General features: G+C 33.1%; 1 protein-coding gene across 1 annotated transcript in view; it reads right to left on the reverse strand.

Moving 5' to 3' along the window:
* The window catches only part of CAPZA2 (capping actin protein of muscle Z-line subunit alpha 2), a 53784-nt gene that overhangs the window by 2026 nt on the left and 32232 nt on the right, over positions 1 to 19526 (reverse strand). The window contains exons 4-9 of the mRNA XM_043872167.1: positions 14487 to 14550; positions 10178 to 10384; positions 8647 to 8726; positions 5235 to 5313; positions 2891 to 2962; positions 91 to 153 (exon numbers count right to left, since the gene is read on the reverse strand). Coding sequence (XP_043728102.1) covers positions 91 to 153; positions 2891 to 2962; positions 5235 to 5313; positions 8647 to 8726; positions 10178 to 10384; positions 14487 to 14550 — 565 coding nt within the window. The remainder of the gene's footprint in view (positions 1 to 90; positions 154 to 2890; positions 2963 to 5234; positions 5314 to 8646; positions 8727 to 10177; positions 10385 to 14486; positions 14551 to 19526) is intronic.

The raw sequence follows: 19526 nt of genomic DNA on the forward strand, positions 1-19526 counted from the left end.
GAAAAAGTTCAAGTTTATGACTGAAATTAAAATTTCAGTGCCAATATTTATAAGCAAACATAGATTATATAATATTTTTGAAACTCATACCTGGTATTCATTTTCTGCAGCCTCTACAATCTTTATAAATTCTTTTGCTGTCTGCACCTCATTCTGAATGAAAAACAAAATCAAAAGAAAATAAAATAGTAACTTAAAACTACATCACTATTAACTTTTTTTTTTTTTTCACTATTAACTTTTTTTTTTTTTTTTTGTTTTTTTTTCACTATTAACTTTTAAATAGGTATGTCAATAGATGTCCGGTTAATGATTTATTACAATTTAAATAACACAGGTAGAAATTATGACAAAGGGAAAAATACTGTAAGATCAACTATTCTAAATTCCAAGACAATTAGGCAAAAACATTTTACGTCTATAGAATGAGTGTGTTTATAGTGTTCCCTGGTTAAAGTAAGTGAAATCTTAGTAATACATGCTGATGAAAAATTCAATTATAATACAAACATGTCAATAGATAATCGTTACAGATAAGAAATTAGTCACAGATTTCTAATTAATGACTATATGCCAAATACTTACTGAACAATATTCACCACCATAATGATACATTAAAAAAATATTACCAATTAGAAAAAGCATATTTTTAAATTTAGTGTTTAAATATTTTCTGGAAATTTTTTAAAACATTTCAATATAATGTGTCCTTGTATTTTTCCTAATAGTAAATGCTAATGGAAAGTGAGACTTTTTTATAAATAAATGTTAACAAAATTATCTATATCTTCTTTATATATATTACTTATATATTGGGCACATTTTTTCTATCCAAAAACAATAAAACAACAAATGAAAATCCTCTAAGATGAAGTAAAAAAGTAATTCCTAAAACAAGCAGCACAAACTGGTATACTAGTCAAGTTTAATTACTACAACCAGATCTTGCACAACTCCAGTCTATGATTTTGCAGACAAATCTCTCTTAGGAAGAATTTTTACTCAATCTCAAAGAAGACAGTACCAAGTACCCTGCTACAAAAGTAACTTTACATAGATACTCATGACACAGAACTATATTGAGACTGCCTTATAGAAAATCAGACATCAGTAATTATCTTTCCTGGCAAATTTTGCAAGAATACCATTTAGCAAGAAACCAGAAATCACCTTAGTGTGAACGAAAAACTGAAACAACAACAAAAGCAAAGAAAAAAGAAAGAAAAGCCCCAAATCCCACAGTCTTCATTTCTTTTCAGATAGAATCTGGCCTAATACAGTCTCACATGTTTCTCAATATTAAATGCTTTCTTAAAATTAAACTTAAAAAAAATTTGTAAATTTTTGAGTATTAGTAGTTGATGTTTACAATACAAGAATGGCTTTAGGTATACAACACAAATGTTTATCAGAAATGTTATTATTAATGTATTATATTATTACTACCCTGGGGAGAAAAAAATTCCACAAAGACATAGTTGTATCTGCAATGAAAAGAATGTGTGAAAGAACTTTGCAAGAAAAAAAACTTAAGTTCAAAATTTCTAGAATTTGAAAGCTGAACAAGAAAAACTTCATTAAATCATAATCCAAATAGAGGGGAAAAAAATACCATAGGGCTTAAAAGTTAAGTACAGGATCACAGACCTTAGTTTAAGAGCTAAAACCATAAAATTCTTAGAAGAAAACACTGGAGTAAATCTTCATGATCCTGGGTTAGGTGATAGTTTCTACTAATATTCCAAAAGCACAAGTAACAAAAGAAAAAACAAACTGAACCCCATCAAAACTAGTTACTTCTGTTCTGCAAATGATACTACCAAGAAAGTGAAAAGACAGACAGAATTTGTATCTGTACATCATATATCTGACACACAACTTGTATCAGGATACATAAGCAACAATTACAACAAAAAAATACAAATAACTAATCAAAAAATAGACAAAAGATCTGAAAAGACATTTTTCCAAAGAAGCTATTCAAATGACCAATAAATACACAAAAATAGGCCCAATATCATTATCCATCAGGGAAATATAAATAAAAATCACAATAAGGTACGATTAATACTAACTAGGATAGCTGTAACAAAACAGGTAGACAAATTTTGGTGAGGATGTGGAGAAACTACAACTGACAGGAAGTGAGCTAGTTCAGCCACTTTGGAAGCAGTCTGGCAGTTCTTCAAAAGGCTTGACCAACCTAAAGCCACCACCCTGTATATACTGAAGAGAAATTAAAACAATTTCTACACAAAAAATGGTACATGAAGGTTCACAGCACAAAAACTGAAGAACAAGACACATGCCCATCAACTGATAAATATATAATGGTATATGGGTTATTATTTGGCAATAAAATGGACAGAAATACTAACATCTCTCACAGGGTGAACCATGAAAATATCATGCTAGGTAAAAAAGCCAATCATGAAAAAACACATATTTTAGGATTCCATTTATATAAAATGTCCAGAATAGGACAATCCATAGAGTCAGAAAGTAGATTCACTGTGGCTTAGGGTTGAGAGGGGCTTGGGGGAAGGGCTGGTAGGAGGGAATAGGAACTGCTAATGGGTACACTGGGTTTTTGGAGGATGAAAATGTTGTAAATAAGACTGTGGTGACTGTTGTACAACCCTGTTAATATACTACAAATAAATTTTATACTTTAAATGGGTGCACTAAATGGTGAAATATATCTCTTTAAACAAAGCTGCTTAAAAAAAAAAAGTTAGGTACCAATTTCCCAAGTACTTACCATCTTTCCTCTATCCGAAAATACTTAAATCTACAGCAGAAATACTATTTTAAATGTTAATTCCAAAACTGTTATGATTTGATAGAAGTATTAGGTTGTTTAACTTTTATTTTGGAATTAATTACTTACAGACACTGTTAAGGAATCTTGTATATCTTTATGACTCACTAGTTGAACATTACCATCTTCATAATAATGAACCTATTAGAAAAAGAAATTACAGTGACCACGTTTCAGGAGTTATCAAGATCCGCATGGCTTCAACAATCACACCAATGCAGATGACTACCAATTTTGGCTCTAACCCAGTCTTCTCTGCTGAGCTCCTGACCTTTTAAACTTCAGTGAGTATCTTCCCGCCTTCAGGCTAGTGAGGAACTAGGCAGCAATTCCTGCAGTTACTCAGGCAAGCCCTCCACTGACTGGACTGCAGGACATCCTTACCTCACAGATGCTCTACCAGTATCTAAACTTGATTTCCAAAACTGAACTCACAATGTTCTCTCCCAACACCAGTCATCTTCTGTGTATTTCCACTACCCATTTAACTCCTCAAATCCAAAGAAATGAATTTATTCAATAAACATTAATTAAATAGAGACGACTGCTACTACAGGAGGTTACAGAAACATAAAAGCTTTTTAAAAGACAATCCCTGACCTCGTATTTCAACACAACACAGTAAGAGGTATGTACAAAATACATTAGCAATACTCCAGACTCTCTCTGAAACTTAAAAAAAGGACTTCATAAAAGAGGTGACATTGTTCTTGGGTTTAGTAAAATGAGTATAACGGACTAGGGAAGATGAAGCAACTTAAGCTTAGAGAAGAGTATACTTTAGAAAGGCCTACAGGTACCTAGGACTGGCATGTGTGAGTTTGAGGAGGAAGAGGAGTGGCTGACAGAATATACAGGTAGGGGACAAGTCAACAGTAGGCCGTGTATGCTATGCAGTATTGTCTGGAATATCTAGCAGGTGAATGTAGCACTAAAATGGTTTCAAGAGGCAAGTACATATCCAGATTTAAATAAAAAAAAATCATCTTTCTGATGGCAATGTAAAAAAATAGATTGTGTGCATTAATTGCTCAGTTGTGTCTGACTCTGTGACCCCATGGACTGCAGCCCACCAAGCTCCTCTGTCCACCGCATTCTCCAGGCACGACTACTGGAGTGGGTTGCCATTCCCTTCTACAGGTGATCTTCCCAATGCAGGGATTGAACCCAGGTCTCCTGCATTGCAGGCAGATTCTTTACCATCTGAGCCGCCAGGGAAGCTCTAAAATGGATTAGGAGATGACAAAGGCTCCAGCAAATTAACAAAATCATGTAAACATTATATGCTAGGCATCATGTTAAGTGCTGAAGATAGAACCAGACAATCCTTATTCTTAACAAGCTTTAGCCCAACAGGGGCACCATCTCAGAAATTATGCAGGTGAGAGCTTTTGAGGTCTGACTGAAGGAAAGAATAATGTCAACAATAACAGGTAACATTAATTAACACTTTATGCCTGGCTCTGTTCTAACCACTTTGCCCATATTAACTCATTTTCAAACTGTATGAGCTATTCCATTACTACTATCTTTCTTCCTTTTTTTTTTTCTTAGCTGATGAGGAAATAAAAGCTTAAATGACTTCCTGATGTTACTCAACTGATAGAGCTGGGATTCAAACTCAGGCAATGTGGTTTCAGAATCCATGTTCATAATTTCTATTCTCTAGCCCTTAAGAGACAGTCACATCAAGACATAAAAGTAATAGGACATAAGCTTAGAAATAATATATTCTGGAGTCAAATGATAGAGCAGTGTGTTTGATCCAACTTTACTCCTTTACGGCTCTTAGCACAATACCTTTCATGCCAGTTTCGTGATATAATAAATGTTATCGAATAAATAAGTGAACCAAGAGGAGATCAGTCAGTATCTCTCTGTAACTTATTTAATACTATTTATATTCAAATCCTCTTAGTTATCAGATTTCTTCTACATAAACATTTGAGCTTACATTGAGTCAGTTCTAGTGGGTTTCACGTAAGCGAAATATGAGTATAGAAGATACTTAAGATATATATAACATGCACATGTATTAATATATATATTTATACATCTACACACACACATATATTAGTATTATACTTCATTCAACTCCACCCCAATTTTAAAGAACAGCGCAACTCAACTCAGAAGATGCTTGGATGAACAAACTGTATAAAGAGCAGCCCAAATGATCGGATCTAATCTTAGCTGTGTTTAGAATCGATCAACTACTCCTGCAGATTTCTGATGACTAGGGAATGAACTGCAAGGTTATTTAAAAGATAAAATCAGCACTACTTTTCCCCCCATTGCCTCTGTAAACAAAGACCTGGGGAAGAAATAGCTACTGGGTACTATGAAAATACATGAGTTAGTTGTTTCTCCGCTCAGAATCATCTAGACATAAGCAAACTAATTTATTTCATACCTGAATTTTCAAGATGCCAACCACCTGAGTGGTTGAAGGAGTGATTGTAAACTTCCACTCTGACCTCCAACGACCATTCCTTAAAAATAAAAACAGCAGCTGTAAATAAGGTAGGGAAAATAATTTGAATAAATTTTAAATTATTTAAATTCCAGACTTAAATTTACGCTACATAGTGACAGAGTGTGGGGGATGGATGATGTATATTCATTTTTTTAATCACTGAAATATTCAAAAGAATCAAGCGGTTAAGTTTAGTTATGAGCTACATTTAATTTAATCTTCACCTGACTGATAAGGATCTACATAATGGATGCAATTTCAGAATTCTAAGGCTTAAAATACAGTTCAAAACTACATCAATTTTCTCACTTATGCCTTAATTAAGAAAAACCTGAATAAATATTCAGATTATCAAGGGCTCTCACAAATTTACCATCCACTGAATGATACTAAGTACATAGTTTTAAAAGAATGGATGACAGTTCAACATTCTTAGGGAGATTTTGATACTTGGAAGGAGAAGGGTTATAAGTATCAGATTTTTCTTTTCTAATTTTAGATTTAGTTTCCACATAAAAGGTACAGATTTCAAAATGATATTTCGTATAAAAATTGGTACAGATTAATGGTAGGAAACTGTGACATTACAAACAAGCAACAAGCATGTTATTTATTTTTGTTTCTCAGATAATGATTTTATTTTTGTCTCTCAGATAATGATTTTATTTTTTCCTGACATCTTTTTCATAGCAACTTCTTTGCTTTCAAGTTCTATTTGCTGTTTGCATGCTAAAGACATATCCTGATACGTAAACTTACCAGTTTTTTTTTTTTAAACAATATGTAAATAGTCACAGAGCTAATGGGTCACTATACTGGCTTTGTTACAGAATTATTTCTGGGTTCCCTTCAATGGTCTTGCAATCTGACCCATCACAAAAACCTACAGTGTGATAGCACCCTCAAACCTAAAATCAACACTTAATTGAGAAGTGCTATAATTAGTACAAAGCATGTGGTCTACAAAATAAAAGACAACTTTGAAACATGTTCTGATTTTGAGTGACTCAATTCAGTCATTTTGGAAAAAGAACTTAGATCTATTCATTTTTATTCCACAATTCCAAAAGAGGTTATTCCTCTTATCTAGGTATTAGTATCAACAACTAGTGAGGTCTAAGCATACACAATTCTGATTTATAATGGCAATATGCACATATCACCACTGATTGTGAAGAGGAAAAAAAAAAGGAATTACAAATCAAGCAATGGTACCACTTTGAGAGCTGTTTCAAAAGATCCTTCCAAAGGCATTACTATATATATATACTATACTATGCATATATACTATATATATATTACTATATATATACACAGTAACAGCATATTGCACTGTGTAGACAGTACCCTTTCATCAACGGAATAGTCAAGATTTCTTGGCCTTTGATTATATTCTTCCCTTCTCTTCTATTAATGCTTTAATTACAAATGTGAATTTATTCAACAAACATTTATTAAGCCCCCAATACTGCTGGACATTACCAAAACAGTAGAGACCAAGAAAAGAATGTCTCTAGTGAAATCTAAGAAATGTCCATGACTAGAATCTTCTGATCTTTATTCTATCTGTATCTGAGGTGAACTGAAGTAATTTCATTGTACCAAAATATTTAGATTTTAGTGAGGATATTGTGATATGTGATGTCCAGTACTTTAGAATGTCATACAAAATTATCTTTTCCAAAAAGTGGAAGTGATTTTAGCTTCAATAATATAATGTTCACAGTAGTTTAGAAAAAAATTTAGATATGTGCAGTGAAACAGACCAGAAAATTCAAGGACATCATTTTCATTTTATATATGCTGACACAAACTGTATTTCTGAAAACTAGTAAATTTACTATATTTATAAACTAGTAACTTTACTATAACATCTCTCAATATATTCTAAACTAAAACTGAGTAATGAGTCCAAATCTCAACAAGATTGATTTCATTGTAAGTATCCTGGCACAAGCACCATAAATTAATAGCGATTTTGTGAAGATTTATTTCTTAAGATACTGGTAAATCAATGCGACAAATTTTTAGGCCCAAAATGGACAAAACACATTTATATTAATGCCATACAAGTAAGTTAATACAACAGAACTTCTAGGAAACTTCAGCCTGTCAAGAAGGCATATGTCTACAAACTGAATTGATTTTCCTTCAGTGATAACGGATCTGCTTTCCTCCAAATGTTCCTGTAACCTTACATTTATTTCTGTGATGGTTAAGCAGTAGAGCAACCTTGGACCATAGATAAAACTGGTCCACAGGGGTTACTGATACATGCTATTGTACCCTTAACACACCACCAACCAACTCGGCTAACAAGTCAAAGGCTAAAATACTTCAGGTAAATATTATAACCATACTTACTCTGAAGGGCTTAGCATGTGTTATCAAAAAATGGGGATAAGAGTAAAGATTTCATTCAATTCCGAACTTACAAAGTCTTGGAGAGCCACAGAATTTTATAACAGGAAAGATCTCAGAAATAGGATTGTCTAAGAATAAAAAGGCCCAACAACTTGATTAATAAAAGTCTAATATGAATAGGACTTCCTGGGGGCTCATACGGTAAAGCGTCTGCTTATAATGCGGGAGACCCGGGTTCGATCCCTGGGTTGGAAGATCCTCTGAAGAAGAAAATGACAACCCACTCCAGTATTCTTGCCTGGGAAATCCCATGGACAGAGGTGCCTGGCAGGCTACAGTCCACGGAGTCACAGAGATTTGGACATGACTGAGTAACTTCACTTTCACTTTCAAGATGAGTAGGGAAAACCAGTTATTTTGGAGAGCTGGACTTTTACAAGGCATAATCAAATGATTTGTACAAAAATTATAAGGCATGATTGTAATTCGTCTCACTGTACAAAACATGTCATTATTTTCTCATATTGGCCAACCAGGCACAAAGAAATCCATATGAAAACATCTACTTCAGCGTCATTAAAGTTCACACACAAAAATGATCATCCTTCACTTTATTAAGTATCTCTGTCTTCCTCCCCCGTGTTAAGTCTCATTCAGGAACAATCCCTTTTCAGGACGAACATATGGGCCTGCCAACTGGTCTGGTCACAGGCACACACGTCCCCTTAGAACGCTGCTTGGTAGTCCACAAACTACTCCTCCCTCTCCCACCTTTTTTTCACTGAGTGTCAACAGATTTACTGCTACCTTTAAATGATTGGGTGGAATACAGAACAGTTATTTCTCTCATATCAAAAGGCTGAAGTTTTATACTGTACTGTTCTTAGTCAATCATACACAAACAAGGTATAAGCCCAATCAACAAAGCAAGAACTACAAAGAATATAAGCAAGGTCATAATTCCCCAAAACAAAATTTAACTTACCAAAAGTTTTTTGCTTGAAACTGATGGCTTTCTATGCATGCAATAATGGTTTGCTGTCCATCTATTTTTTTACCATATACCTTATTGGTAAAGAAAATAAACACAAGAGTGAATTTAGGGCCACAGAATGTCCAACTTTAAACATCTATAAAATATTGAAAACTGTATAGAACTGTAGCAAGAACATATAAAAGAATACAAGGTAGGCCATCACTCCAATATAGTAGGTAGGAAAACAAGTACTTATACATCGAATCACAGATTCTTAGTGAAACATAAAATAGCGCACAACAGATGAAGTACAACCTATTGGGAAAAAACTAACTGTACCCTCATATGTTCAAAAACATTTCACAATCTCAGGGGTTGCCATTTCTCTAGACATTTAAAATAAAAAAGTACTGAGACAGAAGTGAGAAAATTAATTTACTTATAACTGAGAAAGTTCACTAAGAGAATGCCTGTAATGGGTTGATGATGTTTTAATATTTGATTTCTTGCCAACTGTTTTAAAAGTAATGAATAATTTGTGTCTTTCAATCCCCTGGGGACAAGTGAGGACTCTAACTCAACCATATCACCTTATCCTTGTGTTATTCTTCCAAAAGAATCCTAGTCAACATGCTTATAACTGAAAGAACCTGTACAGTATTTCAGGTCATGGTGCTATACTTTTCAAATAATTACTGAGAGTTAGATACTTAAGGGAACCATATGAATTTCTTTCCTAGTCAGGCATCTTCTAAGAGTGAAATGGGGTGGCTATTGGTAATAATAACAAAGTTGGGACAGAAGGTATTAACCAAGATGTACAGTCTTCTTAGACTGGTAGGCAGAGGCCAGGTTCACAGAGCCTTGAAAGCCATGTCCAGAAGTCTGGACTCTTTCCGAAGTGCAATGCAAAATCTTTGAAGAGTTTTAAGCAGGAGATTTTCATAATTTGATTTGCATTTCAGAAGATCATTGGTTATGGAGAAGATCACAGAAGCACAAATGCAGGGGACTAAAAAGCATACTAGGTACAATTTTATGAAGGAAAAGTGAAGTACTCCTACTTTCTATCATTATTTTATCCTGAAAATAAAAAGCAGGTTAAATCTATGAAAAAAAACCACATTAAAAATATAAGAAATTTGGTTATAAAACACACAAGGAAGAGATTTCACTTCCAATAACTTTGTTTAAGATCTTGTAATTTAATGAAAAGAAGTTTGCTCTAAGCTGATGGAGATGAGTCATGAACATGAGATTAAAGAATCTCATATCATGTTCCTCTAACCAACGTATGAGAATTACTACTTGACTTTAATTCAAGGTACAACCATTTTTCCATTTTTAATGATTACAACAGATTTACTATTTAAAGTTTCTTGAAAAAACTAGTAAACATTCTCAGAAGTATTTACTTCAAAAAAAGAAATATTGTTACTAAATGTCTATTCTGTAAGTTAGTATAAATTTCAAGATATTACAAAAACACTTGTCATATTTACATAGGACAAAAGAAAAAAGTGCACACTGGATGACTCACAGTGCAGACTCCATTCGGATAATGTTCTTTTACATAAGCTCGTAGAGCAGTTTCTACTGAAGTTCTCCATGATTCAATTGCATTTTCTGCTTCATGTGGTCTTGGATCAGTTGCTTCCTTTCTTAAGTGATCAAATTTGAAAGAGATTCTGTTTTTTGGATCCAAAAACTTTCCATTTCCCAGGTCACCATGTTCTGTTATCAGTACCTTCGATGATATAATGAATTTTGGGAAAAAAAAAAAGGAAAAAAAAAACTTTAAAAAATAGTACTTAAATATACTGTCATATTAATATACATTCCTTAAGCTTTTTCTTTAAAACTATAAAATTCTACTCCAAGCAACTGATCTAACCATATGGCATAACTAAAATACTTCAAATAATTAGACTATAAAGACAGTGAGGGTGGTCTTATTCAGTTTACATCAGTGGATCTCATTTTCTCCCAGTATAACATCCAAGCTACCCAGTTGGGGGAGAAAATTCATCTTCTAATATCCTGCTGGAGTCAGGTTTGGTTTGGTTTTGGAGACCTACGGACAGGTTACTAATTTTATTATCAGTCTCCAGTTCCCCCAAACTGAGGAACTGGTAATAACCTTTAATGAGAATGGCTACAAAGGAATGATTTTAATCCAGTTAGCATCCTCCTCAGTGTGTCCTACATTACTCCTGGGGCCACAATTTCACCTACCGTGAAGTGCCTGCTGATTGTTTTTAGTAAGCTTATCATTGACAGTTGTTTTCAATTGACTTCTGAATTTAAAAAAAAAATTGTAATTTCTTTATTTATGTATATATTTCTTCATACATGCATAAATTTGGTATTTTATGCTTTGTTTTTAAAAATTTCACTCTTTCTTTCCCAAGCAACTCTCCCAATATTTGACTCCATACCTATATCAGGACTCCCCCATCCCTCTGAAGTAAATTATGCAAACATAGGAGGTACCCTTTTAAATTTTTTCCAGTCATGTTATTCCACAGATTCAGATAAATACATACACAGACACACATCGAAGGGTTTTATTTGGTCACTGTTCTATAAGAATGGAATGAAAATGCACACACAGTTTTCTGCATATGGTTCTTTTCAACATCAATGACTTATAGAAATCCTTCAAAGTCAACTGGTAAACTGCTCACCATTCTTTTAAATGGTTGCATACTATCCCTTGATACGGATACAACATAATACTCTGCCATTCCACTATGTTGGACCATCTCTTTATTTCCAGGCTGTTATCTTTTTGGGGGGAGGATCAAGCACATTAAAAATGTTGAAGTATTATTGTACATATATTCTAACCTGCTAATGTTTCCATTTCCATTGGATGCTTCTATTTCTCTTAGATTCTCAGCAGTGAGAACAGTAGGTAAAGTTTGTATATTTTTAATTTTAACACATAATTAGATTGCTTTCTGAAAATGGCTGTGATAATCTACATTTCTAAGAACAATAAATGAGATGTTTCCCTTCATATTATCACCATCAACAAGCACAGAGTTCTTGTCTTCAGTCTGATGAGCATAAAATATATCTCATTACTTTAATTGTATTTCTCTGGCTGAATCTAAATATCTCCAAGTTTGTAGACCCATTTTTTTCCGTGAGTAAATACCTTTTAATATTTTTTATCTGAGTGGTTTTTTCTTATTAACTTGTAAGTTTCCTTTATTTATGGTTATTTGTTTTATTCTCCAGTTAAAATAATTGATATGCCGCAAAATGCCCATCTTTTTCTTTTACAATTTCTGGGTTTCCAGTCTTAAGGTGGTTTCCCTTGCCCTTAAACTACACATGTAGATGCTTTTCTCTGAAAATTCTAGTCATTTTACAAATTTTTAATCCATCTGATGTTCATTTCTATACACTCTATGTGACAGAGGACTGGTTTAAGTACATGGTAGACACAGTTGATAGAAATCAGTTGTACCAATACCCTTTATTATATACCTGTCCAAATTATAACCTTGTCATGTATAAAAATATTCCTATAATTCTGAACTTGATATGCTGCTCTCCTGATCTACTTGTCTGTACAATACCACTCTGATATGACTTTACACTGGCTGTAAAGCATCTTCTGCTATCAAGCGATACAACTGTCTCTCGCCACTTTAAGAAACATTTTTCTAAGTGTTTTTTCAAGCATTGTTTTCATATAAAATTTGTGAAAATTTTGACCAATTAAAAAAACTATCAAGATTCGAATCAAACTGCATTAAATTCATATTTTAGTTTTTATATAATTTAACTTTCTACTTTAAAATGGAATTCACTATGCTTTTCCATTTGCTCAGAAACTATTTTATGTTCAAGAAGATATCCATCACTTTTTTCACAATCCCATGCACTTCCTGTTAAGGTTTATGTTCAATATTTGTTGTTTGGTCACTAAGTCATGTCTGACTCTTTGCAACCCCATGGACTGTAGCCCACAAGGCCTCTCTATCCATGGGATTCCCCAGTCAAGAATACTGGAGTGGGTTATTTCCTTCTCCAGGGGATCTTCCCAACCCAGGGATCAAACCCATGTCTCCTGAATTGGTAGGCAGATTCTTCACCGCTGAGCCACCAGGGAAGTCCCATGTTCAGTATTACTACTATTTAAAATGAAACCTCTCCCCCTCCAATTATTTCTAGTGTAAAGTCCCTACTTGCCACAATAGAGGAAAGTTAATGCATTTTGTATACTTACCTTAAATTTAGCCATCTCACAAAATTCTTTTAAGTCTAACAGATTCTTTTGGTTGGGAGGTTAACTTATGAGAGTTTCTCACTACTTCTAAATATAAAAATCATGTCACCTAAGAGTTCTCTCTGCTTCAAAAGCCTTAAGAGTTCTCATTCTCTTGTCTCATTTGTGACCTGCCCATTGATGATACATAATGAAGGTGACAAGTTGACATATCTAGATAGTTTTCTATTTTAACTAAAATCACATTAGTGTTTGTAATTTACTACTGCTTTTTGTTAAACAGTCTATTATATTTAAGAGGTTCTCTTCACCTCTGTTTTACATAGGGTTTTTGTAATGAGGATTGGCTGCTGGATTTTTCAAACCCCTTTTCACTGTCCTTTGATATATCGTAAGACTTGTTGGCTAACTGATAGAGCCATATATTGTCTTGGAACCACTCCTACTTTCCATAATAAATTCCATTTAGTCTTGACATATCATTCTTCTGATATACTTCTGGATTCTGTTTGTCAATATTTAAAGTTATGAAATCTACAGTCATATGAGAAATTAGTGTAGTGTGCGTTTTTTGTTTTATATTTATTAGGTTTAAGTATTAAAATTATGAGAGGTTCATAAAATCAATTTGGGAGCTACCCAACATTTTAAAAAGATGCACTCCCTGGATCCAGCAAATCTTTTAGGGATTTACCTAAACAAAATGATGGTCTGTGTGCTCAGAGGTATAATAATGTTCAGCACAGTATTGTTTATAACAGTTAAAATCTCCCAAGGGAAAAAAAATTTTAACAGCTTTATAAAATGAAACCCACTATAAGCCTCTAAATATACGTGTGTGTATTTACACCCATGCATAAATCTATTTGTCTTCCTATCTACCTATCCAGATTTACTTTTTCCCTTCAGTTGTAAGTCATCTTCTGTTTAGTCTTTTTCCCCTGTAACTAGGGGACCACATATTGCATAATGCCAAATGCAAGCTTCAATTAGCCACTGAGACTGTTACTACTTTCTGTTGTGTTTTATCTACAAGTTCCTTCTTCATATCTTTTCTATAAATTGTGCCTCATGTAAGCATAATATGAATACAACTACTGTCCAATTATTAGTAACTTTAAGCCAAAAAATGAAAAATAAGAATGCTAGTGACTTTTTGTGGCTTTTCTTGCTTAGCAATTCCAACTTGCACTTTGGAAAGAGAAGATTTAATAATTACTAAATGCTAAGTTACTTGCATGAACAACTGCAGAATTCCAGAGTAACCAAATTATGACATAAATCTTACTATTATATATTCTAGATTTTGTATTAACATAGGATTGATTTTTTCCCTATAAAAAACAATAAGGTAGATTTAAAGCAATTATCTTATAAAAGCTTAAAATAATTACATTTGAGTATTTCTAAAAGGGACTTTTTGCATTACTGGTCTCAACAAAAGAAACTACATTTTCAATTACTTTGCCCCTAATTGGCTATGGCTAAAATAAACACTTAAAAAAAGTTTTTTAAACATACCACTTTACAATTCTTGCAGGATACATTAACCATTATAAGTGAAATAAAGAAAAGCAGATCCTGTGTTTATGTGAAACGTACATACCTGATCTTCATAACCTTCAATTTTTACTGGGGTAAACTGGTCCAAGTTATATTGTGCAAATGCACTAAAAAAGAAAAAGGTAGGTTATTTAAAATTATGTATTTAATGCTCTTAAAAAAAAAAATCACAAACAATTCACTTGTCAATAAAAGTCTCCTGCACTGCACATGACAAGTTAAATAAAACTGTTAATTCTCCACTATTGATCTTATATTAGGTATATATTATATAGATATGGCTTTATAAAAACTGATGAATGACATCCAGCTCTCAATATTTAGCTAGTATAGGCCTCACTTATCACATCCACAAAAAGAGGGGTTTGAACTAGATGACTTCCAAAGTTCCTTCTAGTTCAGAAAACACTCCATTTACCCACTCATCATCCATTTACCTACCTCTCCATCATGCAAATATTTAGGTGTTAAGCACTCTGTTAGACATAGTGAAACCAACAATTTCTCTGCCCCTACAGCCCGATCACCCATTTCTAAGTCACCTGTTCCTGTAGCTAAGATATTTTTACGCCCTTTACTATGAGTCACTCACATCTTTTACTTTTCACCATGTATTTCCACTAATTTCTCTTATCTATTGTTCAAATTCTGTTCATTATTTAAACTCAGCTCAATAGAAATTTTAAATTTCTTCCTTTCTGCTCCATAGGCCTTTGATATTGGGCTCCAATATGCCTCTATACTTTCTTCAGTTAGCTAGAAACTGAACATGTCTTACTCCCCACTGGGAAATCCCTAAGAGGTTTATTTGTCTCATCATCACAGTAAAGTCTGGTATTCATACATCTGTTAGATGTAAGGCTATTTCTGGATATTTCAAAGTTTTCTAGATTTAGGAGTACCAAGTCTTCAGTATGCCTAATTTTACTATGAAATATACTGAATTTATGCCTTTTAGCAAAGATGTCCAATTAAAACCACTTTTTAAGAAAACCCATGTTTTCTTCCCCTTACAAAAAGACAGGAATTTCTCAAAACTAAATTAAAAAAAAATTAAAAGAGTTAAAGCAATAGGAAAAAGGCAGAAGGTGGAAAAGAAGTACAGAGAAAGGGACTGCTTGTTTCAAAGAAATTCAATACAAAAAAATGAAATTGAAGCAGCAACAGGACGATGGCTATGCACTTACTCTGATGAAACTGCCACTGGGCTACATTCTCAATGTTTTTATAATGCTTTTCAAACTTACGTTATATAGCTCTGGACAGTCTCAAGGACAGGTGATACATTAACTTTTGAGGATGAAACCAGGTTTGGAGATACTTCAAAAGTAATTCAGAATCAAGGGAACAATGAGGTGGGGGTAACACGATGTTTGTTTGAAAATTATTTCATAGAGAGGACAGTACAAATCAGAGTATATAGTTCTAAAGTCAATCAATGGTTTAAGGTATATTTCTGTACTTTACAGATAACCTCAGAAATCTGCAAAATGAATTTGAATAAAGAGTTTTGAGAAATTCTGTACAAAGATTAAAACTGAATTCAACAGAAAGAATCAATACTTTCTCTTCTTATTCATCTAGTTAGCAATCATTTACTGCAACTATAACCACATGCAAGAAAAACTGATGTTTCTACTTAAAGTTTTGATGTTTTCTGAAGTCATACTTATAAACACTTGGTTTTTACCACTAGGTACTGATTTCCTCAAGGACTAATCTTAAAAGATTAGAATATCAGACATTTAATGTATATACCTCTTAAAATATGGACCAGGACTGTCCCTGAAATTTGGTTTATAACAAAAGAGAAATATAGCTCACATTCCAAGGAAATTCAATTTATTTAAAAGTAACAAACATCAGATAAATACTACTTTGGATAAATAAAATTTCAATGCTTTCATCATACTTTATTCAAATGTATGACTATTTCATACCACTTATATAATTATGAATATTTTTGTGACCTTCATTAAACTTTATTCTGCACAGGAAAAACTTCTTTCAACAAATCAAGTTTCTTATTTCCTTAACTTAAAAAAAATTCACTAATTTTTGCACCTACATGAAACAACCCACATTTATTTACCACAAAGAACTCAGAGGAAACAATTACTCTGAAAAGTACTGCTGTTAAAAGGTCATGAACAATGTACATTTCCTTTATTTTTATAAGACTTTTGTCAACATCCTATATGCTATAAGAAAGAAAATTTAATTTTACTTGGATATATAATTTAAAAGGTTTAAAGAACTTAGGAATAAGAGGCCATTCACTCAGAAACTAATAACTGAAGTCAAAGATATCAAGTAAACTGATTTCTATCAAGCATGTCAATCATTAACAGGGGTGGAAGCAACCCAAATGTTCATTGACAGGTGAATGGAAAAACAAAATGTTTATCCATTTTTTATCCACAAGACACACACACACAGAGCAAGTGTTAAAAAGGAAGGAAATTTTAACATGCTCCAACACAGAAGAACTTTGAAGACATTCTGTTAACTAGAAAAAACCAGTTACAAAAGGACAAATACTGTATGATTCCAGTTATAAGAGGTATCTGGGGAAGTCAAATTCATATAGAAAATAGAATATAATTCCCAGGGGCTAAGAGGAGGGGAGAATGGGAAATTGTAGAGTTTCCTTTTGGGAAAATTTAAAAAAAGTTCTGTAAATGGATGATGGTGATGTTTATACAAAACGTGTATGTACTTGATGCCAAAGAATTGTGTGCTTAAGAAACATTAAAAAGTTAAATTTTATATTAGGTATATTTTTCCCACAATAAAAAATAAAATATAAACATTGCTATTAAAAGATAACAGGGCATAAAAGACCCCTAGCAGCTTGTACAATCTTGAGAATGAAGAACAGAGCTGGAAGAACCATGCTCTCATATTTCAGAGTTATGCTACCGGGCTGGTCCAAAGGCTTGTTTGGGTTGTTCCGTAAGATGTTAAGGAAGAACACAAATGAACCTTTGGGCCAATCTAATTCAGAGCCACAGTAATCAAAACAGTATGGTGCTGACACAAAAACAGACATACACATCAATGGAACAGAGCAGAGAACCCAGAAATACATCCACATACTTATGTTCAATTAATCCATGACAAAGAAGGCAAGAAATTCAATGGAGAAAAGACAGTCTCTTCAGTAAGTGGTGTGGGAAAACTGGATAGCGACATTGAAAACAATAAAATCTGAACATTCTCTAATACCATATATGAAAATAAACTCTAAAGCCCCAACTGTAAGACTGGAAATCATAAAACGCCTAGAGGAAAACATAGACAACACTCTGATATAAATCACAGCTAGTTTTAGATCCATCTCCTAAAGCAAAGTAAACAAAAGGAACCTAATTAAACTTAAAACTTTTTGCACAGCACAGGAAACCATCAACAAAACAAAAAGACAAATAATGAACAGGAAAAAATATTTTCAAATGATATATAACTGATAAGGAATTAATATCCAGAATATATAAAAAGTTGATACAAATCACAAACAAAAAAACAAACCACCTGATTCTTAAAAAATAGGCAGAAGAATTGAATAGACATTCTTCCAAAGAGGACATACAGATGATCAACAGGCATATGAAAAAATGCTCAACATTACTAATCATTAGGGAAATGTGAATCAAAACCACAGTGAGATATCACTTCACACCTGTCCGAATGCCTAGTATCCAAAAGAACATAAATAACAAATGCTGGAAAGGATGTGAAAAAAAGGGAACCCCCCTACACTGTTGGTGGGAATGTAAATTGGTGTAACCACCATGAAAAACAATATGGAGCTTTCTCAAAAAACTAAAAACAGAACTGCTATATGACCCAGCAATTCCACTCCTTGGTTTGTATTAGAAGAAAAAAAACTACTTCAAAAGGATACCTGTACCTCAATGTTCATAGGAGAATTATTTATAGTTGCCAAGCTGTGGAAGCAACCTAAGTGTCCACCAACAGATGAATGGATAAAGAAGTAGTAGTAATATGTACTATGGGATACTACTCAGTCATAAAAAATAATGAAATTTTGCCACTTGCAACAATATTGGTGGACATGGAGAGCATTTATGCTAAGTGAAATAAGTCAAAGGAAGACAAGTATTGTATGGTATCACTTACACGTATCATCTAAAAATAGGACAAACTAGTGAATATAACAAAAAAGAAACAGACTCACAGATGTGGAGAACAAACGTGGTTATTAGTGGGGAGAGGGAAGGTGGGTAGGGCAAGAAAAGGGTAGGTGATTAGAGGCACAAACTATTATGTATAAAATAAATAAGCTACAAGGATGTATTGTACAACAGGGAATATAGTCAGCATTTTGTAGTAATCACTCATGGAATATAGTTTTAAAAAGCTGTGAATAATTATGCTGTATACCTATAACATATGTAATATTGTATATCAACTATACTTCAATTTAAAAAGTGGGGAAAAGATAATAGGAATTTAAATCAGAAATGTCTGCAAGTCTGCTGAACTTCCACCTTCATTAGAATTAACTCTTAAAATACAAATTTAATTGATAAAGCCTTCAAACATTACAAAAAAAGAATTAGAGCAAATTTCCCCGATTAGTCAAGATTTCACATTCTGGGTAGTATTCTAAGATGAAAGTAGGTGGCTGTATGGATACTGAACACTCTTTGTAAGGCACCTTAAAGTTTAATTTCATCATTTTCAAATGAGTAAAGAAGTTAGTTAAAAAATGGGTCCACAGGCCTTATTCAAGGAGGTGGGAGAGGAAAAGAAAACAAATTATTTCTCCAAAATCTTAAGATAGTTGTGGCAAGTCATGATTGTGGTCATTGGTCCAAAGAGGACATACTAAGATTTAGAACTGCTTAGTGATTCTTTGAATCACTCACAAATCTAGTAAATACTTATTAAGTAAGCATGGTTCAGATACTATGTTAGGTATTTATGGACAAATAAGTTCCTAACCCTCAAAAATCTAGCTTTTAAATTGAAGTACACTTGATCTGTAATATTTCAGCTGTACAGCAAAGTGATTCAGGAATACAAACATATACATTCTTTTTCAGATTATTTTCCA

This window comes from Cervus elaphus, chromosome 18, assembly GCF_910594005.1.
Source record: "Cervus elaphus chromosome 18, mCerEla1.1, whole genome shotgun sequence".
NCBI lineage: Eukaryota > Metazoa > Chordata > Mammalia > Artiodactyla > Cervidae > Cervus > Cervus elaphus.